General features: G+C 46.9%; 5 protein-coding genes across 5 annotated transcripts; 3 read left to right on the top strand and 2 right to left on the bottom strand.

Moving 5' to 3' along the window:
• Positions 1 to 189: 189 nt before the first annotated feature.
• Positions 190 to 1,710, bottom strand: TrAFT101_004683 (uncharacterized protein; the record flags this gene model as incomplete). Its single annotated transcript, XM_024900360.2, has 1 exon — positions 190 to 1,710. One exon carries the CDS (start codon positions 1,708 to 1,710, stop codon positions 190 to 192), a length of 1,521 nt encoding a protein of 506 aa, XP_024759940.2.
• An 8,058-nt stretch (positions 1,711 to 9,768) lies between these two features.
• Positions 9,769 to 12,364, top strand: TrAFT101_004682 (uncharacterized protein). The gene is made up of 7 exons (XM_024904054.2): positions 9,769 to 9,966; positions 10,041 to 10,165; positions 10,231 to 10,298; positions 10,365 to 10,469; positions 10,528 to 10,905; positions 10,973 to 11,622; positions 11,677 to 12,364. Exons 1-7 carry the CDS (start codon positions 9,811 to 9,813, stop codon positions 12,133 to 12,135), a joined length of 1,941 nt encoding a protein of 646 aa, XP_024759941.1. The 5' UTR covers positions 9,769 to 9,810; the 3' UTR covers positions 12,136 to 12,364.
• A 311-nt stretch (positions 12,365 to 12,675) lies between these two features.
• Positions 12,676 to 14,545, top strand: TrAFT101_004681 (uncharacterized protein). Its single transcript, XM_024904055.2, has one exon. The coding sequence runs from the start codon at positions 13,198 to 13,200 to the stop codon at positions 14,197 to 14,199; it is 1,002 nt and encodes a 333-aa protein (XP_024759942.1). The 5' UTR covers positions 12,676 to 13,197; the 3' UTR covers positions 14,200 to 14,545.
• On the bottom strand, positions 14,391 to 15,494 carry TrAFT101_004680 (uncharacterized protein; the record flags this gene model as incomplete). Its single annotated transcript, XM_024905870.2, has 1 exon — positions 14,391 to 15,494. The coding sequence occupies one exon, from the start codon at positions 15,492 to 15,494 to the stop codon at positions 14,391 to 14,393; it is 1,104 nt and encodes a 367-aa protein (XP_024759943.2).
• A 171-nt stretch (positions 15,495 to 15,665) lies between these two features.
• On the top strand, positions 15,666 to 17,748 carry TrAFT101_004679 (uncharacterized protein). The gene has a single exon (XM_024908329.2). It carries the CDS (start codon positions 15,977 to 15,979, stop codon positions 17,480 to 17,482), a length of 1,506 nt encoding a protein of 501 aa, XP_024759944.2. The 5' UTR covers positions 15,666 to 15,976; the 3' UTR covers positions 17,483 to 17,748.
• The last annotated feature ends 528 nt before the right edge of the window (positions 17,749 to 18,276 follow it).

The raw sequence follows: 18,276 nt of genomic DNA, 5'->3' as shown, positions 1-18,276 counted from the left end.
CAATGGGGAAAAAAGTGCGAATCTGCTTAACCACACGCATAGTGGTTCTCTATTTGTCTCAGTGTCTTTCTCATCTATTAGGTACTACATTACATGATATCATCCGCTTTGTAACTAAGTCTTTTCGTCCTCATTCCACGCCAAATCCCTCGGAGCGGCATATCTTTTATGTCTCCTCTCCCATTCTGTCTATTTCGACAGAATGGCAGTCGCTTTGCTCATTTCAGACGGATCAGCCAGCAGCTGGACAGCAATCTGAGCCTCTGCCCTAGCCACGATCTCGGTCTGAGAGTATGCCAAATCCGTGTTGGCCAGGGCCTTGAACAGCGGCTCATGGTTAAACGCGCAGCCAGCTCCGGACAGGTTGGGGCAGATGCCGTAGTTTGCGTGGAGCACCGCCTTGGCCGCGCTGGTCAAGTTGTGTGTGACAGGATCGAGCACAGGGTCCTGTACCCACGAGGCATCTGTGGAGGCGGGAGCAAATGTGCTGAAGTTAAACTTGGCCAATGGATAATCAGCGGTCTGAGTCAAGTCGATAAAAGCCTGTCCGAGGTATGGATCCACTTCCAGAGATGGATACTGGACATCGTGGGAGATGCTCTTGGGGAGAGTGCCGAGAGCAGCGCTGACGAAGTTGGCCACGGAGTTCAAGTCGCTGGTGTAGCGGGTGCGCATGTCAATCGTAATATCGAGCTCATTGATGGAGGTGTTGCTGGGCAGGTAAAAGGAGACTCCAGGCGTGTTCTTGAGGGCGTTGTATGTGTTAATTGACAGCGTCAAGGGACCTTTGCTCGCCTCTGAAGCATGGCCTCCGGGGCCATTCATCGTAATTGCTACACCGTTGGCATCAGTGGTAGCTTTGAAGGTGACGTTGGGATAACTCGAATCGAGGATGCTGGCAACAGTGCTATTAACTGTCGCGAGACTCAGGCCGGCCACGCCAAGGTCGATAGCGGTCTGCACAATGTTGGTCGCGTAGACACCAACGTTCTCAATGCTAATGGCGCTTGAACTGGTTCCCGGCAGGCCAGTCAGATTTTGTACAATACTCATTGCGTTGTAGGCCTTTCCAACAGCCTCGGAGTGTGTGCTGCCAATGAAGGTGGCAAAGTAGTTGAGGCGGGCGTTCATCGGCTGAATAGCGCTCGTCGTAGTAGGATGTGCCATCAGCCAGACATCTGAATCAGCAAAAGCGTCCAAGTTGTTGAGCTTGAACTTGCCTGCCGCGTTCTCCTCGTCGGGAGTCCCGACAAGGATCACGCGGCCAGGGATGTTGTAGTGTACCAGAGCATCGCTAGCAAACTTGGCTGCTGAGATGCCATTGAGAGCAATGAGATTGTGACCACAGGCATGGCCTATACCCACCAGAGCATCAAACTCGGCCAAGAACCCAACAGTTGGCAGAGTGCCTGTGAAACCAGACGGCCGGTTATCGAACTCGGCTCGGAAAGCTGTAGGGAGACCAGTGTAAGCCGATCCTGACACCGTCCAGCCTGGTAGTGAAGAAAAGTAGTTGACGATGCGGCCATGTGCGTGAGTTTCGTTGAGGCCAACTTCTGGGTCGTTCCAGATCTGCTGGCCAATGACCAGAAGGGTTGGCCAGTTGGTACTTGAGCTAGACTTCAAGAAAGCCGGGAGATTGGAGAGATCAACAGTTGATTGGGCCACCGCTCCAGCGGCAGCCATCAGGACTGTTGAGGACAAATGCATTTTGCTCTGAGATGAGAGTGAATGAGCTTGGCTATTGTTTCTGCTACTTGCTTCTTTTCTCTGATGAAAGAAAACAAGCAAAGATCAGCGACTCTCTTTATACTAGTACCTGAACATTGGCAATTCCCTTGCATCATCAGCTATGGAGAAACTCTCCCCTTGCCACTCCGTGCAAGGCTTTGACAGATATGGATACGAGCAAGGTTCTTGCAACCTCGTTACGGCACTAGTTTCTATGTAAGCATGATTCTACCCGGAACTGTTGTCATGTTGGGCATACCGTATCAACTATCCGTGGTGGTCTACTGCCGCCCTTAGACTTCATCTTCTAAGAACAAAAACAGGTAATATATACGTTAATAGAAACAAAAACAAGCTTCTGTTTGTATAAGTGTCAAAATTGGGATATTTTATTTACTATTTGTTCGGTATACTCCTTGGCCCAAAGGTAGGAAGCACCAAGAGGACCACTTAGTAGGCGTCGTTGCTTGACATTCGATATCCCCTGAAGCATTGCCCTGTCATCGCTCTTACTTGAGCACTAGGAGCCTGAGCTCTCCTTGGCAACCTGGGCCTCTTGGAATACCCAGTTCTTCGGACCTGGGCTCATCAGTGCAACTCTACTCCATAATAGAGTCTACTTTCTTACTCGGCTGCATTGTGTATTAGTATAGAGGCAAGTTAAAGTGATCTACAGAGGACACCACATATTGTCTTGGGCCGTTCCGCAAAGGGAATGACGGTGTAAGCCCTAGGCTTAACCATTCCAACTAGCGGGCTTGTCAGTAGTGCTAGCGTTCCGACGTAGAAACCCATACGCGGTGTTCTGCATTCAGTGGAGAGAGGTACTAGTTTCCTATAACGTTCGCGAAGCGTAAATGTAGAGTTTAGCTTTACTACTAAGTTGGCGATAGTCCTACAGTTTCCCAACATCTAGTTGTCTATCAAGCAACAAGGATAAATAGGGCGGTAGATCTAACATAATATCTGCTTCTAACGATAGTCCGATTTGTCTAGATCAAACAAAGGGGCCGCGGGCAATACCTGGTAGTTCAGCGCCATGTGGAGTGCATCGGATGAGTCCTCGGCACAACTGAAAAAAGGGTTATCGGCACTTTTGTTACGAAATAAGGAGGGAGGTCCCAGCGCAAACACGGAAAGTAGTTTTGGCAATTTTTACAACAATCAGCTTGGGGTTATACGTATTTAGAAGAGGGCCAAATACAGAGAGCGAAAAACGAATCTCATTATCTGATATTCAAGTTGAACATTCAGATACAAAATTCTTGGAGATTTCCGCCCATCGTAGAAGCATCAAGCACCCCCCGAATCTCAATCACTTTTCATATTACTGAACGTCCATAATAGCCTTGTCAAAAGCGGCAAGTCGCAGCGGCAAGGGACGGCGCGCTTACATTACACGTCGACGCGATTAATAATCCCGCCACACCGAATGTCAATTTGAAGCTCAAGAGACAAGCTGTGGCTATGAATATGCTGTGTTTATAGAGGCGGTGATCCTTTATGGAGAGAGGAAAGAGTTATATTACATATAAGCTGACCTTGCCGTGCGTGAATTTTGTGGCGGACTAATGCTTCTCTTCTCCTTGTACTAACGATTTTTTTCGGAAAATCTCCCCTTGCCTCAAAGTTACCAATGATATGAGTCTAAGCATGGCATATTTGCAAACTCTGTTAACTTTGCGTACTATTTATTCTCCGGTAAATACTGATGCCGCCATTCAATAGCTATAAAGCTGATGTGGGCCAGTAGTACTCTCAGAATAGTCCACCAATACTCGTCGTATCCTCGGAGTACGGAGTATATACTGGTAGGTGTGCCCGGCATCGTCAACCGGATCAGCAAGTCGCAGCCCTAGGACAAGTCACTACTCATTTCCGGAAGCATTTCCGTATGCCTATAATACTTCATCGTTTGCCCTGGACAGCTGACACTGGCATCGACTTTTTAGAGCAGGGCATAGTACCCTTGGCGCAGGATTAAAATCCTGGCCAAATACAATACTAAATGGAACCGTGTAATATTCCGTCACCTATCCATCACAGGGATCGGAGCGATTCGCAACTACACTAAAGTCCTTTTGTGTGACCCAGGACAGACAAATATAAGCTCACGAGTAGGTATATTGCTAGGTATGCGGCGTGCATCAAATTGTCCCTTCTTGCTTTTCAATTTCCAGAATACTTTATTCGACTAAAAAGGAAGTTCATACGCCAAGAATAAGAGCTTGGACCACGAAACGCCCCGCCTTAGCATGGACGACCTTAAACGAACCTACATAACCCACCGCCACTTACAGACTACAAAACCATGTCATGTCTATCATCCCACTTCGACTATTACCAGAGATCATGGCACCGCATTACCTTGTAAAACTAGCCAGCAGAACTCTCCAAACATTAACAATGCAGTATAACGATACAGCAACGTTATTGCACTAAAGCATTCTTATGGAGAAATTCCACTTTTTGCGAAGTAACAGGGCGTTTAGAGTACTTCGTCTCATAGTCTTTGAATATGCCATACCATGTTCCGTGAGACACTAGTGATTCAGTCCACATGCTCACCTTAACTCAGTAGGCCCATTGTATAGTCAAGGTGACAGACTAATATACGGAGCAATATCTCTAGTCATACCATCTCCTCAAATGGCAGTACAGAGTAAGAAATGGAGACTTGTTAGCGTATATCCGGAATTGGACCGAGATGTCTGAGATCTAGCCATCGAGACCATCTCTACTATATTATACGAGTATAAAGGTATTATCACTGCGCTACTAGTTGCAATATTGAATCTATTACCTAAATGGTGCAAAAGCTCCATGATCTACTTCTATTTACTGGCTATTTGTTTACTATCAACCGCTGAAGACATCCACGATCATTGACGGCGCGATTCTCACTCTACCATTTTATTTTAATTTTCTCTCAAACGCATCAATTATTGAACCATTCTATATACTACTGATGACTCACAAAATAAAAAAATAAAAATAAAAAAAAAATGAAAGAAAAAAAGAAATAGAGAGAGAGAGAGACTTATTAATGAAGCTGCAGCGTTCCCGTTAAAGTCGTCGGGTAGGTGGCTTATACGCACTCCCCTTGCTCTATATTTTAGAAGCATATTCACCACGCTTCTTTTTTTATCAATTATTCATAGAAAATACTTAGCACACTGCTTACCTTTTCTCAGAATAAAACCTATGCATTATGCGTCGTTATTATTCATGGTGGACATAAGCTTCCAAAGAGGGCCCAGCATACGCAAAGGATATGGAGATAAGTTTGATATGCTTCCTCACAGCACTCAGCTCTACAATGTATAGGCAAGTGTACCCTAGAGGTTTATAGACACGTCAACGGCTCCTACGAATTAAGGAGCCCCGAAATATCCATATACCACAGTTCTACTATCCGAACACATCTGATTGTGACTGTTCCTCTGTAAGTCTATCAAAATATGATATTTTGTTTCACATTGTGAGCAATCTAGAGTGGCATGTGAATATATTCCACTTGGATATAATGGATGCAACTTGCAGCTTTGTAATCATTCTGATTCATACTTGTCAGTGTAGATTGTTACTGAAAACTTAATATTTGTAATGGAAAATAATGCCATCTTATTAAATTTAAATAATACACCTCGGATTCCCTTTCGTAGGCTGTAACCTTTTGCATATCAGGTTTACTGGCCGACCGATATATATCTTGGTGAGGTGGATGGGAAAATCTCATTATTCGGTTAAAAAAGAAAAATGCCACCCGAATTTACGATTCCGAGCTCAAGCTGCAGGCGTAAATATACCAGGGGTGAGGGGATTTAATGAAGAGCGGCGATGGTGTCTCTTAATCACGCTACCTCACTCTAATATTCAATTCGATAGCGACTAAACAATAATTGAGATTGAAGTGGCCTGTTTGGAATGTCAAGCGCCAGATTTCATGACGTCCTTTCTTTCACTGTTTACTCTGTGAGCCTGGATGTGACCGGCAGAGGGTGCAACCATCTTTCTGTATATTATTGGCACCGTAACAATAGCTCAAAATGTACAGAGAGAGTAAAGAGCTGTTTTCTAACACAAACCCAGTTACCTTTATTGAGTGTCTCTCTCAGAGAAGCATGGCAGGCTCACTTGTGGGCATGGCGATGGCCCCAAACGAACCATTAGCTCTAAATCCGATTCAATTCGTTCTTGCTGACTGCATCGTAAAATCTCAAAGTTTAGCGTTATTGGAACCAGTTTGCATCTCGTCGAATTGTTTCTCAACGATTCAATTCGCTTAAATTAAGAGATTGGATGCCAGAAGGGTAGAGGACAAATGGCGAAAGGGCGAAAGGGCGAAAGGAGAAAACGATTCGACAAAATGATAAATGTACACGATAAATTGCTCTCTAGCGGAATGACAGGAGAAAGAGCATATTCTTTGTAGTGTACATTGACGGCAGTGATCAAGTTTCTACTCAAGTTGGCGGAAATAGCAAGATCAACATCTGCCTAGATACAAACCGAATCAATTTTTAAAAAATTACGAAACCCTTATTTACCATGGATATATAATTAAATATGCTTATGGAATGAATAGCGGTAATATGGAAGAATAGGGCGAGCGATAGAAGCATATGCATGAGTGAGATGGAGAAGGAAGAATTTCGACGTACCTGTAAGGCAAACGAGGATTCTCCTATCTAGTAAACGATGAACGGGAAATTGTCCTCAGCTTATACGATAAACGAAAAACTATCGACTACTAACTCCACGACCTAACCTAAAATCGTTATCTTGCATGGTTATCATTCAAAACAATAAATCCATTCTGCAGGATCATCCTAACTAGACCCAACGTCAGACAAGTCACAGTTTAATGATCTCTCAGTTTCACTACAGTACAGCCACATCAAAGCAAGCACATCGTATTACTATGATCACCCCATCACATTAATTACTCCATAAACCCTTTAAAGAGAAAACAGCTGGCAGATCAGATTATTCTACGTATTGTACACCCATGTAAAGAGAATTGAAACACATACTTCACGAAGGACAGAAAGGGGGAATGGAAGAGATGTACACTAACTTGCCTTGCTCACAACCTTTAGCCAGATGCGGCAAGATTGAGCCAGCTGAACCACGAGTGCTTACGGTTAGAGTCTAAAAAGCGTGCTACGCAAGTGTTTGGTGTACAAAAGCATTATTGTTTAATTATATCAATAGGTGTGACACCGCCAAGACCATCTTTCTAGTACTGCTGGTGATTAGTGGACTTGATGCTCAATTAGCGTAAGGCATAATAGCGATCAAGGGCACACGCCTTTATTTTAAGAAGTAAAAGGCAGAGTCTTTTGGCCTTACATTAATCTCTACAGTTTTATGACGGGGGAAGGGCCGTAGACTATTTTTTTTTTTTTTTAAAGTCTTCTAAAGGTATGATAGAAGCTACGAAAGAATCAATGGGCGATATATTTAAGGTCTTGCCGTTATTTCTAACTCTCATACTTCACTCAAATTATTGAAGCCGTCTCTCCTGAAAGCTAACATAATACGAAATGTAGCGCATAATGAATCGCCATATTGAGGGGTTACTCTAGCAGCAAAGCAGGTTTTCCAAACAAGCTTCATTAGTATTTTTTTTTTCTTGGCAATGTTAATCCATGACACGAGGTGAAACTATCAATTAGCTGTTTTGCAAGAATCCTCACACGATATTGGGTCCGCAGCTTACTCCATGTGTGGACAGCGTAACCCAAATTTGGTTAAGGTTTTATATTAGATTGCCGAAGAATATGTCATTTTGCGGTAAGATGTCAAGGCTTCTCAACATGGAAATGTTTACCCAATACGTACATAGTACAGAAAGCGTATCAGTCAGAAGCTGACTTGCTTTCAAACAATCCGTTGATTTTTCGTTGTATGTTGATCCATCCTTCAACTTCAGCCGATCAATGTAGCGCGCTCACATGAGTGTTTCATAGGAGTTTAATAACAATGCTCGGCAAGACAAACACACAGAAATAATTGGCAAGGTTAATGGCCTGCTGTTTACTGTTGCCAACGAGCGGCTGATCGATGGTGATAAGCACAGAAATTTGTCATGGCAGAATTATGGATTAGTCTTCTCGATCGACATGAGGCATCATGATTTTTAGCTGACTCTTAGACTACTGCGCTAAGTTTACGCTTACAGGGCTCTTATCTCATTTCGATTGGCCAGCCGCTTAGACCGGTATCCAAGAATAGAAATAAAAAAATGCATCTTTGGCGTCATGTTCTCGACTCTCTCTTTTTAGATTAATAATCTTTCGCAATACAGATTCTCCACCGTTGGGCGAAGCGATCTGTTTGTCAACTTAGAGGCATGATTCATGACGGCAGTGCCAGCAACATAAGGTTGAGTCGAGTATATGCTTACAGGCATCGTTAATATGACGGGCTATTGAACTTCTATAATTGCATGAAAGTTTCTGCGCATTTACAGGCAGAAACACAAAGTCTCATCCATTCTAACTTGGATATTGTTAGCTTCAGACTCTAGTAACAATCTCGTACAATCCTTCAAGCCAAGGCTTCACCCAGATAGCGCCTTGATGATTTTTCTTTCTCTTTCTTGATAGGCCACTAAAGTAGTATAATCAATTTCATTAATTGTTTGGTCTAGATCATCTAGTTCAATTATAATTCTTGAAGGCTGGTTGTGACCCTGGTCCCTCGCAACTCTCAAGTAGACGCCGAAAACAAGTCCCACTTGAGCAAAGTGAGCTACTGCTTAGTATTACTAACCAGCCTCATCTGGCATTCGCAGTCGCTGTAAGGCAAGAAGAAAAGGTTATATACAAAAGTTGAGAACAAACATTAACGATGATTGTCATATTTGTGGAACTTGTCCAAGGTTACGAAAGGACAGGCGCATGGGAGTGTTGGCTTCAGTGAAGAAGCGTCTCCAGATTGTTGGGACGATCGTCCAAGTTGGTGGTCTCAGCCTCAAGTTCACGCCAAAAACGTCGTGCAGGTGCGTAAGCACTAGCGACAGGCCCCAGCCCCATGGCCATGCTCGCGTGGACGCCAAAAGTGACACGACGAGATTAAGCGACGAGATTTTCCAGCGGCTTATGCCTGAAGAAGTAAACCGGTTTGGCAAGAAGAGGGCTCTGCCTTGCCAGTGTGGTTCGCATATCGCAAACGACACTAATCGTGTTTTAAAATCGGCGAAGTTACAAGAAGAAAGAGAGAGCAACGAATAAACGCCACGGTTTCTGATTAGAGCCTCGCTATACCTTTACAAGAACTTTGCAGCTTCATATGAAGATGCACAAGTTCTACTCTTGTAGAACTATTTTGTCAAATTTGATTTGTTGGATGAGAATGTCTGTTCTCTAGAAGCCAAGCCACTATCATATTGATTTCGCGCCTTTCCCCCAGTGCTCTGCATCTAAGATCTATCCCAGATCTCCATGCCCGTTATACTGCTCAGCCCCGATCGCTTTTTTGACTCGTCTCTCTTTTCTTCAAACCATTTCAAACATGAGATGAACTGCCCCAGTAATCAGGTGCTAGCTACGCAGTACTAGTATGTGCAGGGCCCTGGCTGTAAGGGCCGCACAGATTCGATAACGGACACAGACAAGGGAAGTCTAGGAATTGATTGGCACAAAGTTCTGGGAGTTAGTGCCGCTCTGTACCTATTTTTGCACCAGGCTATGCGCAAGCTTAAGCTCCACCATGTCCACTTCAGCCTAGGGAGTGGTGCCGCCAGAAGCTATGCATATGCGGGAGATCAAGAATGAAGGGAGTCGCTGTACAAGGACTGCTGCTCCGCAGCATGTCTTTAATTTCCCGAGGCTCTGTGCTGACGACCCAAGGGCCGGCACATCACACCCGACATAACATAGCTTTGCTTCTTCTAACACGCCAATCGAATTCCTAGTAAGGCTGAACGCCTAAGGAGGGCGGCGCCCGGCTATGATAGCCAAGGTATTAATACCATAAGCTGCCGCCATTAACCCTTACTTTTAGCATTCCTGCCTCTCCGTTGATAACTAAATCGTATATCATTTACCGGTACTAAATTCACCAGCTAAAATGGTGGAGAGAGAAAGTCTCGAGCTTACTCCTCGCGAGAAGCTCCGGCTCATGAAGAGCCCCCTTATCGATGGCGGCTCTGAGAGAGGACATGAGCTACCGAATCTCAGCGAATTTGGGGATCGCTTTAGTGATCCCTCCATACAGTTTGAGAGAGTGAGTCTTTGACTACGGCGCAAAGATTATTCCAGAGTTGGGTTTCGATTCTAATAATAATTTCCTGCGTGTAGCATGAAGAGGCAGGTATGCTGGAGGTATTCACGGACCTTTTTTTCGCCGCCAACTACGTCGTCTTTTCGAAGGAGTTGGCAGTCACCAGTATCGACCGACTCGGATCTTACGCTGGATACTTTTGGTGCGCTATGAAGAACAACCGTAAAATGGGGTAACGATGCAGACTTACTAATCTGTTTCGTATAGTATGCTGTGGATGACCTGGCTTGTCGTTGGACTTTACGATGTTAGATTCGTGACGGACAGCATATTTGGTATGTTGTTACTGTACCCTAATGATTATACTGGATGCAGCGTCATGTCCTAACTACCTTGTATAGAACGACTTGTCCGAGCTGTTCACCTTGGAGTCTTTGTGGGATTCGCAGTCGTCGCTCCGAAATTCAATCCAAATGACCAAGACCTGTCTTCAATGAAGGCAATGTGTAGGTTTCTTACAATCTCATGGGGTGCTGGCAACATACTAACGTTTCTTCTTAATAGCCATCATTCTAATGGCCTCTAGGCTGAGTTTGACCGTTGAGTACGCTAGCATCTTATGGCATGTGAGAAAATTCAAGACCGTCCACATCCCATTCTATATCCAGATGTCCATCCATTTTATCGCAGCAATGATATATCTCGGCATTACATTCCGCTTCAGCGAAGACAAAGAGAGCCGGGTATTCATTACGTGGTATATCGTTGGTGCCTTGGAGGTCGTTTCAACACTTGGGTTATCGATTGGGTTCTCTATTCTCAGCCTTGCAAAGACTCACTTGATGAATCGTATGAGCCTTTTGACGATTGTCATTCTCGGCGAAAGCATCGTTGCTCTGGCTGAAAAAGTGGTCATTATTGTCGAAGGTCCCGATGCCTGGGGTAAGTACTTTTGATGTATCTCTTACACGTCATAAAGGAAGACTGACAAAATTCCCTCTTGAACCAGATGCTACTGTTATTGGAATCCTGACTGCTGGCGTGGCAACGACTTACATGCTGTTCTTGATCTACTACGATTGGATGAAAACAGCCTATCTTCCTCCTTTGCGCCAAGTACTATGGACGCTGCTTCATTTCCCATTCCATCTCGCGCTCGTCCTGTTCATGCAGGGATTCACTCAGTTTATTCAGTGGTCCAAAGTGATAGATGTCATTAACCACTTATCATTCAACTGGATAGTCGATGATCCAAAAGCACTTGCTGATACCACTAGTGTCGAGGTGCAGAAGAACATAACGGAAGAGCTTAGCGAATTTTTCGAACTTTACCACCCTGAATACTCAGATACAGATGAACTCATTAACGATGCACTGGCCAACATAACTAGGATTCCTAATGCCTTTTGGCCTAAGCTGTCAAAGTACTGGCTTGTGGCAGACTATAATCTACCAAACGATACCAACACAAATCTGTTTTACAACATTATGGAGTCTCTCCAGACTGCAATGTACAACAGCATATTCCAAACTTTTGAAATTGATCTCGAAGGAGAGATTAGCAAAGAAAACGAAGAAACTGGCGTTGAGGACAACTCATCCAATGCCCAGTTTGCATCACAGGTTACCGACGAGACCTTGGATCGCTATTTCCTAGTGGTATGTTGCTACACTACACACGATCTACTTTGTATTTATACTAACACTTTTCAGTTCACCTATGGCTACATCGCCGCTGGGTGCTGCCTAGGACTCATGTGCCTTCTGGCAGTCGTTGCCAGAGTTACTCCTTGGAAGCCCTGGCCTGTGATTCGTACAATCATCATCTTCCTCTTAGCTCTGGGAATGGGTCTCGTTGCACTGCTCAACCTAAACAACGACAAATTGTCTGCCTATCTCAACACCCCATGGCTGCTGCCCACGCTCTGTATTGCCTGGGCCGTTGTTCTCTTCCTCACGCATATCCGCCACGACGCCCCAGTGTTCTTCAAAAGGCACGGTCCCATCCCCATGCGCCGGGGATCTCGCGAGGACAAAATGAGCCACGAGTCCGAACACACACAGCCCATGGTCAGCAACATGGACGGGTCAACCTCCTACAGCGGAGCGGCAGGAATGCCTTATGAATATCAGCCTGCGCCTCAAACTCACCCCAACAACGATTACGTTTAACCGCGACGATGGAGGTTGAGAAAGCATCAACGCAGTTTCACCTCATTTTCTTTCTTGATTTTTTTTTTTGAGAACAACAAACATAAAATTTCCGCAAGGTTTGCACATAATGTGTAACGTTAGAAGAAGATATGTGCGCGAGCGAGCGAGCGAGCGAAAGCTTAGATACCAATTTGTTGAAAACGGCTAGATTTGTATATATATTTTTCAATTTCGATTCCAATTCTTTCTCCTCATAACCTTTTCTGAATATTCTCTAAGGCCATGTGCCAATGCTCTCTTGTCTGTCTGTTATGGCATATCTAACGCTATTTTAGTTCCAACCAACGAGTTAATCGACCGTCCTACTTGGCAATGATGGGAGGATAAGACCAGCAAAGTCAAAGTGGATTGCAAGGGGTTATTACCCTGAGGTGCCGGTATCTCTGAACCGATAAAGGGTAAGAGTGTGTTGTTGCAGCGGCAAGAAATGTTCCGAGACTTGTGTCACTAACCTCAGAAAGTGTCTGACTCACTTTCAGTCCACCATGCCGAGCGTTCCTCTCACCTGGTTGCTCGTTGGACCAGAGACAACAAGGGTCAAACTATCATCCAAATATTCAACATGTTATCAGCAGCGGGAGCACACGCAACAGCCATCGCGAAACGTGAAGCTTCGGATCCATTGTATTTCTCAGCTATGCCTGATGATTCGAGTATTAGCCAAGATGGGACCTCAACTGCCACAGTGCAACTCTGCAGCGCCAGTCGCTCTGGTCAATCTCAATTTTTTTAACCTTAATTTTTTATTTCCTTTTCTTCTTCGCCGACTTTCATTTTTTTCCTTTTCTAGACTAACGTCGGAGCTGAGAGTCATTTACCGGTTTCCCCCAAGCGCACCCCACCAGCCTAGCTCCAGCCTCTCGACGACGATGCCAATCGGAACGGCCTATTTATTGGCTGGTTGCCACTTGGATCGAATTTGATTTGAATTGATATTAGCTGTGCTTCAGTTACCTTCACCATTTTTCTGCTACATATTCGTTGGAAATTCTCACAGGTTGCCAAAGCCATCGTATCACCATGGCCCAATATGATGTCCTTGTCACAGGCTCCTCGGGTCATTTAGGCCATGCTCTAATGATAACATTGCCGTCGCTCGGATTTACTCCAATTGGGATTGATATTCTGGCTTCTGCCACAACTACTTGCGTCGGCTCAATAATAGACCAAGAACTCATTAGCAACACCCTGCGAAAATACCCCATCAGGCACATTCTCCACACGGCAACACTGCACAAGCCTCATGTCGAGTCCCACACCAAGGACAATTTTGTGCAAACAAACATTGCAGGAACTTTGGTCCTCCTCGAAGAAGCAGTTAAGCTTGCAGATCAACTTGAAAGCTTCGTCTTCTTCAGCACAACCAGTGCCTTTGGGAGCGCCCTCAGCCCCAAGGCTGGCTCTCCAGCCGCGTGGATAGACGAGAACGTGACTCCTATCCCCAAAAACATATATGGCGTGACAAAAGTCGCCGCTGAGGATATCTGCCATCTCTTCCACAAACAGCATAACCTGCCTGTTCTTGTTCTTCGCACAAGCCGCTTCTTCCCTGAGCAAGATGACGACGAAGACCGACGCAACGCAATGGGAGACGACAACTTGAAGGTCTTGGAGATGGCGTACCGCCGTTGCGACATCAAGGACATTGTCTCGGCAACTATTTGCGCAATGGGCAAGGCGAGGCAAATTGGCTGGTCGAAATACATCATCAGTGCACCGCCACCTTTCTCAAACGATGCGGAGACTCTCGCTGCGCTGGATAAGAACCCGGAGGAAGTGATTAACAGGGCTGTGCCCGGAACAGCAGCAGTGTTCCGTGAGAAGGGATGGAAATATTTGAATCGAATGGATCGCGTGTACGATTCAAGCAAGGCGGTTCGAGAGCTCGGCTGGAAGCCGGAATACACATTTGCGCGGACGATTGAGAGGATTTCCCGAGGAGAGGACTGGCGTAGCGAATTGGTTGGGAAAGTAGGAAAGAAGGGATATCATGCTGTCAGCCATGGAGTATATACTGCGTAAAGAATTCTTCATTTTACTTATGATAATGCTGCTATGTGTCAAGCTTTTCGTCCAGGTTGTGGATAATCCAGTCCCTAAATCACCATATTCATAGATTAACATGTATACAATGCTACTATAGTTTAGCAAGTCTTTCCTCCTCTTTTTTTTCTTTGTTTTATTTTGTGCTGTCTCGTAGGCAACTCAGCCAGCTACTGCAGAAACTCATCTCGGCCCTGTTCTTTGAGCACATCTTGCACAATGCCCAGCACCTTGGAATGCAACGCCGCAGGCGCAGCCACAAATCCAAAGTTGTTGCTCAGCTTTCTCCCGGCCGATAAGTCAATATCCTTGCCATGCACATCGGTAATCTTGCCGCCCGTCTCTTCAAAGAGAAGCATGGCGCCCGCATGGTCCCAGGCCTTTGCATAGCGATCACGGCGCTTATACACCCAGACAGTGACGCTGCCTATGCTGAGGGCCAGAGCAGCCCATCGCACGACCCAGGGGACGATATCGCTGCCTGGAAAGCGGAGGCCCAGGCGCTGAGCAACAACGTCGTGGACGCCGTCGAGAGCCGAATCGACGAGGCCGGTACATGTGACGAAGCCAGTATGGTTTCCTGCAAAAGTGGATGGTATCGAAAAAAGATTGCTCTTCAGCTCTTTGTTGTGCTCATCCAAGTATCTGTAAAAGGCGCCGTGGCCTTTGATGGCAAGCAGGATGCAGCCATTGCCATTGGGATCAGCACTTTCGTTCTTGAGATCTCCGGTGTGCCGCAATGACAGATTCGGACATGCAACAGCACCGAATGCCTGCTTGCCGTCGACAATGAGGCCGATGTTGATGGCATACAGCTCGCCCCTGACGTAGGTCTTGGTGCCGTCAATGGGATCAAACACCCAGACTCTGCCGGATCCTGGTCCTCCCGGGCTGCTCGAGCCGGCTTGGTCGATCAAGTCGCACATGTGTGCCTTTGACTGCGGCAGCTTACAGGCGCCTTGTTGGGTGAGTTCATCCTGGGCGATGGTGTTGAGAAGGCCCCAAACACGAGACATCAGCGCATCATTGGCCCGCAAGTCGGCGGCGTCTTCCTCGCCAACAAAGGTGTCGTTGGGGAAGGCTTCCTTGAATGAGGAGATCAGCAGAGCCTGAACGGCGAAGTCGGCGATGGTTACGGGGCTGAGGTCGTCCTTGGTGATGGTGCCCTTGTCGGTGGACGAGACGATGAGCTGGCTGAGCTTGGAGGCTTGGATGAGGGCGCCAATGGCAGTCTCGACTTCTCTGACGAATATATCGGGGGGCGGCACTTCCATGATGCTCTGGTTTTGTTTTAATTTAATTTAGTTTTAATTTTGATTTATTTTTTTCTTTTTCTTATTCGAACAGCGGGCGAAAATGAGAGACAGCAAGTGCGAGACTCGAGATATTTGAGATCAACGGGCAGTGTTCATTTCTGTTTATTTCAATATTTATGGGGGGACGTCACTCGTGGTACAGCGGCTCTAGCGCCTGAAGCACGGCCCCCGGTTTACAACAAGCTCTAATAGATGCATAAGACACTCTAGGCTGGCGCCTCTCCTCTCATGCACGCACTTGTGATTCAACGCATCTCAACGCTTCCTCGTTGCCCGCCATCACGCCCTCCTGGCCGTGGTTCGTGCTGCCTTCATTGGCCGTTGCCGGGAAACCCTGCTCTGGACGGGGCCTGGGGAATGACGCTCGCAGGTCGCGGCAGCAACTAGCAGGCCAGCATCCAGCGTGCAAAGATGCCCGCAAGGACGAATCCCATGCAACGATGGCTCGCCTCAATCCTGCCGCCATAACGCCAGCGCCGGGCCACGAGCCATTCACGCTCCAGCCTCTTATCGGCGCCATGCTTCAGACTCGCCGCTGCATCCCGGGCTCCATTTTCATGGTCGAGGCCATCGACGTGATGCCTGTGGCGGCTGCATCGCCGGATGAGGACGACACGCATGCTATCCGATTGGTGCTGGGAGACGGGGAGCTGTGTATTCAGGCATTGTTGCATCCCGACATGTTTTACCTGGTAGAGAAGAGGGATGTATTCGTGGGATGCTGCGTCAGGGTGGGGGACTTCCTGATGCGGCTGGAAGAGCCAGATGGGGGTGGCGTCTTTGCAGAAGAAGGGGAAGACGACGAGGACGATGATGAGGAGAGGAGACAGGAGAGAGACAAAGAGGGTGCAAAGGCCATGGCATATCTGATTGTGAACGAGCTGGAGACTGCTGGATGGAATGAGACGTACATGGCATTGTGGCGAAACCATGAGAAGAGCAACAATGCCACGGATGATGCCAGCACCAAAGGGGCAGCAGTCATGGAAGAGGAGGAAGACCGAGTCCAGGGGGCAGCGCCAGACGAGGCACACGTTACCCCCAAGGCGTCTGCGCAAAAGAGCAGCAATGTCGTCAGATTCGCGGGTCTGCCAGAGTCACCGTCAGTCAGGACTCCTACCAGAACTCCTACCAGAACCCCTACCAGAACCCCTACGGATATGCAGGTCAAAGTACAGCAGCACGGAAAAGCCAAAGTCAGCTTCAAGTTGCCGGAACATTCAATCCGCGACTTTGACAATGACGACAACGGGGCTGATGACGACGATGATGACGATGAGGACCTGGAGGGCGCATTCGAAGCATTCGAAGCACGCACATTTCCCCTTCGAAATGTTGGTTCTGGTAACAGCACTGCTACTACCACTAGCACCACGCCCAAGACACCATCATCAGATGCAAGGGAGATGGTGGCGGCAGTAGGCGACATTAACACCGACAAGTTGCAGCAGCAGCAGCAGCAGCAGCCCATTGCGCTGCCTAAAGACTGGCATAACCACCAGGTTCCCCTCAAGCTCACAACCCTGCGCCTAATCCCGCATCTCCCTTATGCACAGAACTGGTCTGTCAACGTGCTCGCCATCGTCGCCTCCCTTTCACCCGTGGAGCCCTCGCATCTGCCGCCGGGAAAGCAGCGAACAGCACGCCTCGCCGACCCTTCGACCGCGAAACAGGTGCATCTGACAGTATTTCTGGACCCGGACGGTTTCACACCGAAAGTAGGCAGCGCGGTGTTGCTCGTCGGCGTGAAGAACCACCGTTTTGACGGCGGTAGCTTGAAGAAGTATGCTAGCGATGGGAAGAGAGATGCTGGCGAGAAGGGGTGGTGGTTTGAGGACCCCTGGGAGCTGGAGTGGCTGGACGTCGCAGGGATTAAGAGCTGGTGGAAAGGCATGGAAGAGTATTACAGGCAGACGGGATCGGCACGAAGCGTAGGCCTGGAGTAAGAACAAAAAAAGCACTACTGCTAGCATGGCGGAGGAGAACGTGGGGGATCAATCGTATGACTTTTTTTTTTCTTTCCTCGTACTTTTAACTTTTGCTTTCATCTTTTAATCTTTATTATAGAACACTACATGGTCTAATTCTGACATTACTATTTGCTAAAAGATTACTATATATGCAGTTACTTCATACGCATACACGTCTTGATCATAAATGGAGGTGCTGTTACTGCCGGCGTGTATTATCAAACATGGCATTTGATCCTAAGGCGTGTGAGACTACCTATATACAACTCACCGAGGAGATGCAACCAACGTATTACCTACTAGTACTACTTGCATCTGACTGTATGCCCGTACTTTTAGAAGCCGGCCGTCCCCAGTCCGGGATGCATGCAGACCTGCATAGCGGCGCCTTCTCATTAGGTATTCCACAGGCTTCGCTATCCGACTACCCCGTACTCCACATGGCCTCGATCAGCGGCGTAGCTACACGTGAATGTCATCAGATGTCTCTCCGCAAAACGAATACATCGTATGCCTGATACCTATTTAACTGACAGCCAATCTATCGTATATGATAAGGCAGCCCTGCCTGTGTGCCGGGATAGCAACGCAAGCCGGGGAATAATAAGGTATGGCACCATACAGCGCAATAGCATGGAGTGGTAGCTAGTGTATGTGCATGCACGCGAGTAATTGCTTGAACCACGGCTGCTAGCACAAGAGTGAAATACATACTACAGCAGCCCTATTACAGTACTTGCCTGTCCTGGCGATCAACCCGGGCCGCTGTC

The sequence above is a fragment of the Trichoderma asperellum genome, chromosome 3, assembly GCF_020647865.1.
Source record: "Trichoderma asperellum chromosome 3, complete sequence".
Taxonomy (NCBI): domain Eukaryota; kingdom Fungi; phylum Ascomycota; class Sordariomycetes; order Hypocreales; family Hypocreaceae; genus Trichoderma; species Trichoderma asperellum.
This window is presented reverse-complemented; position numbering and strand designations above follow the sequence as displayed.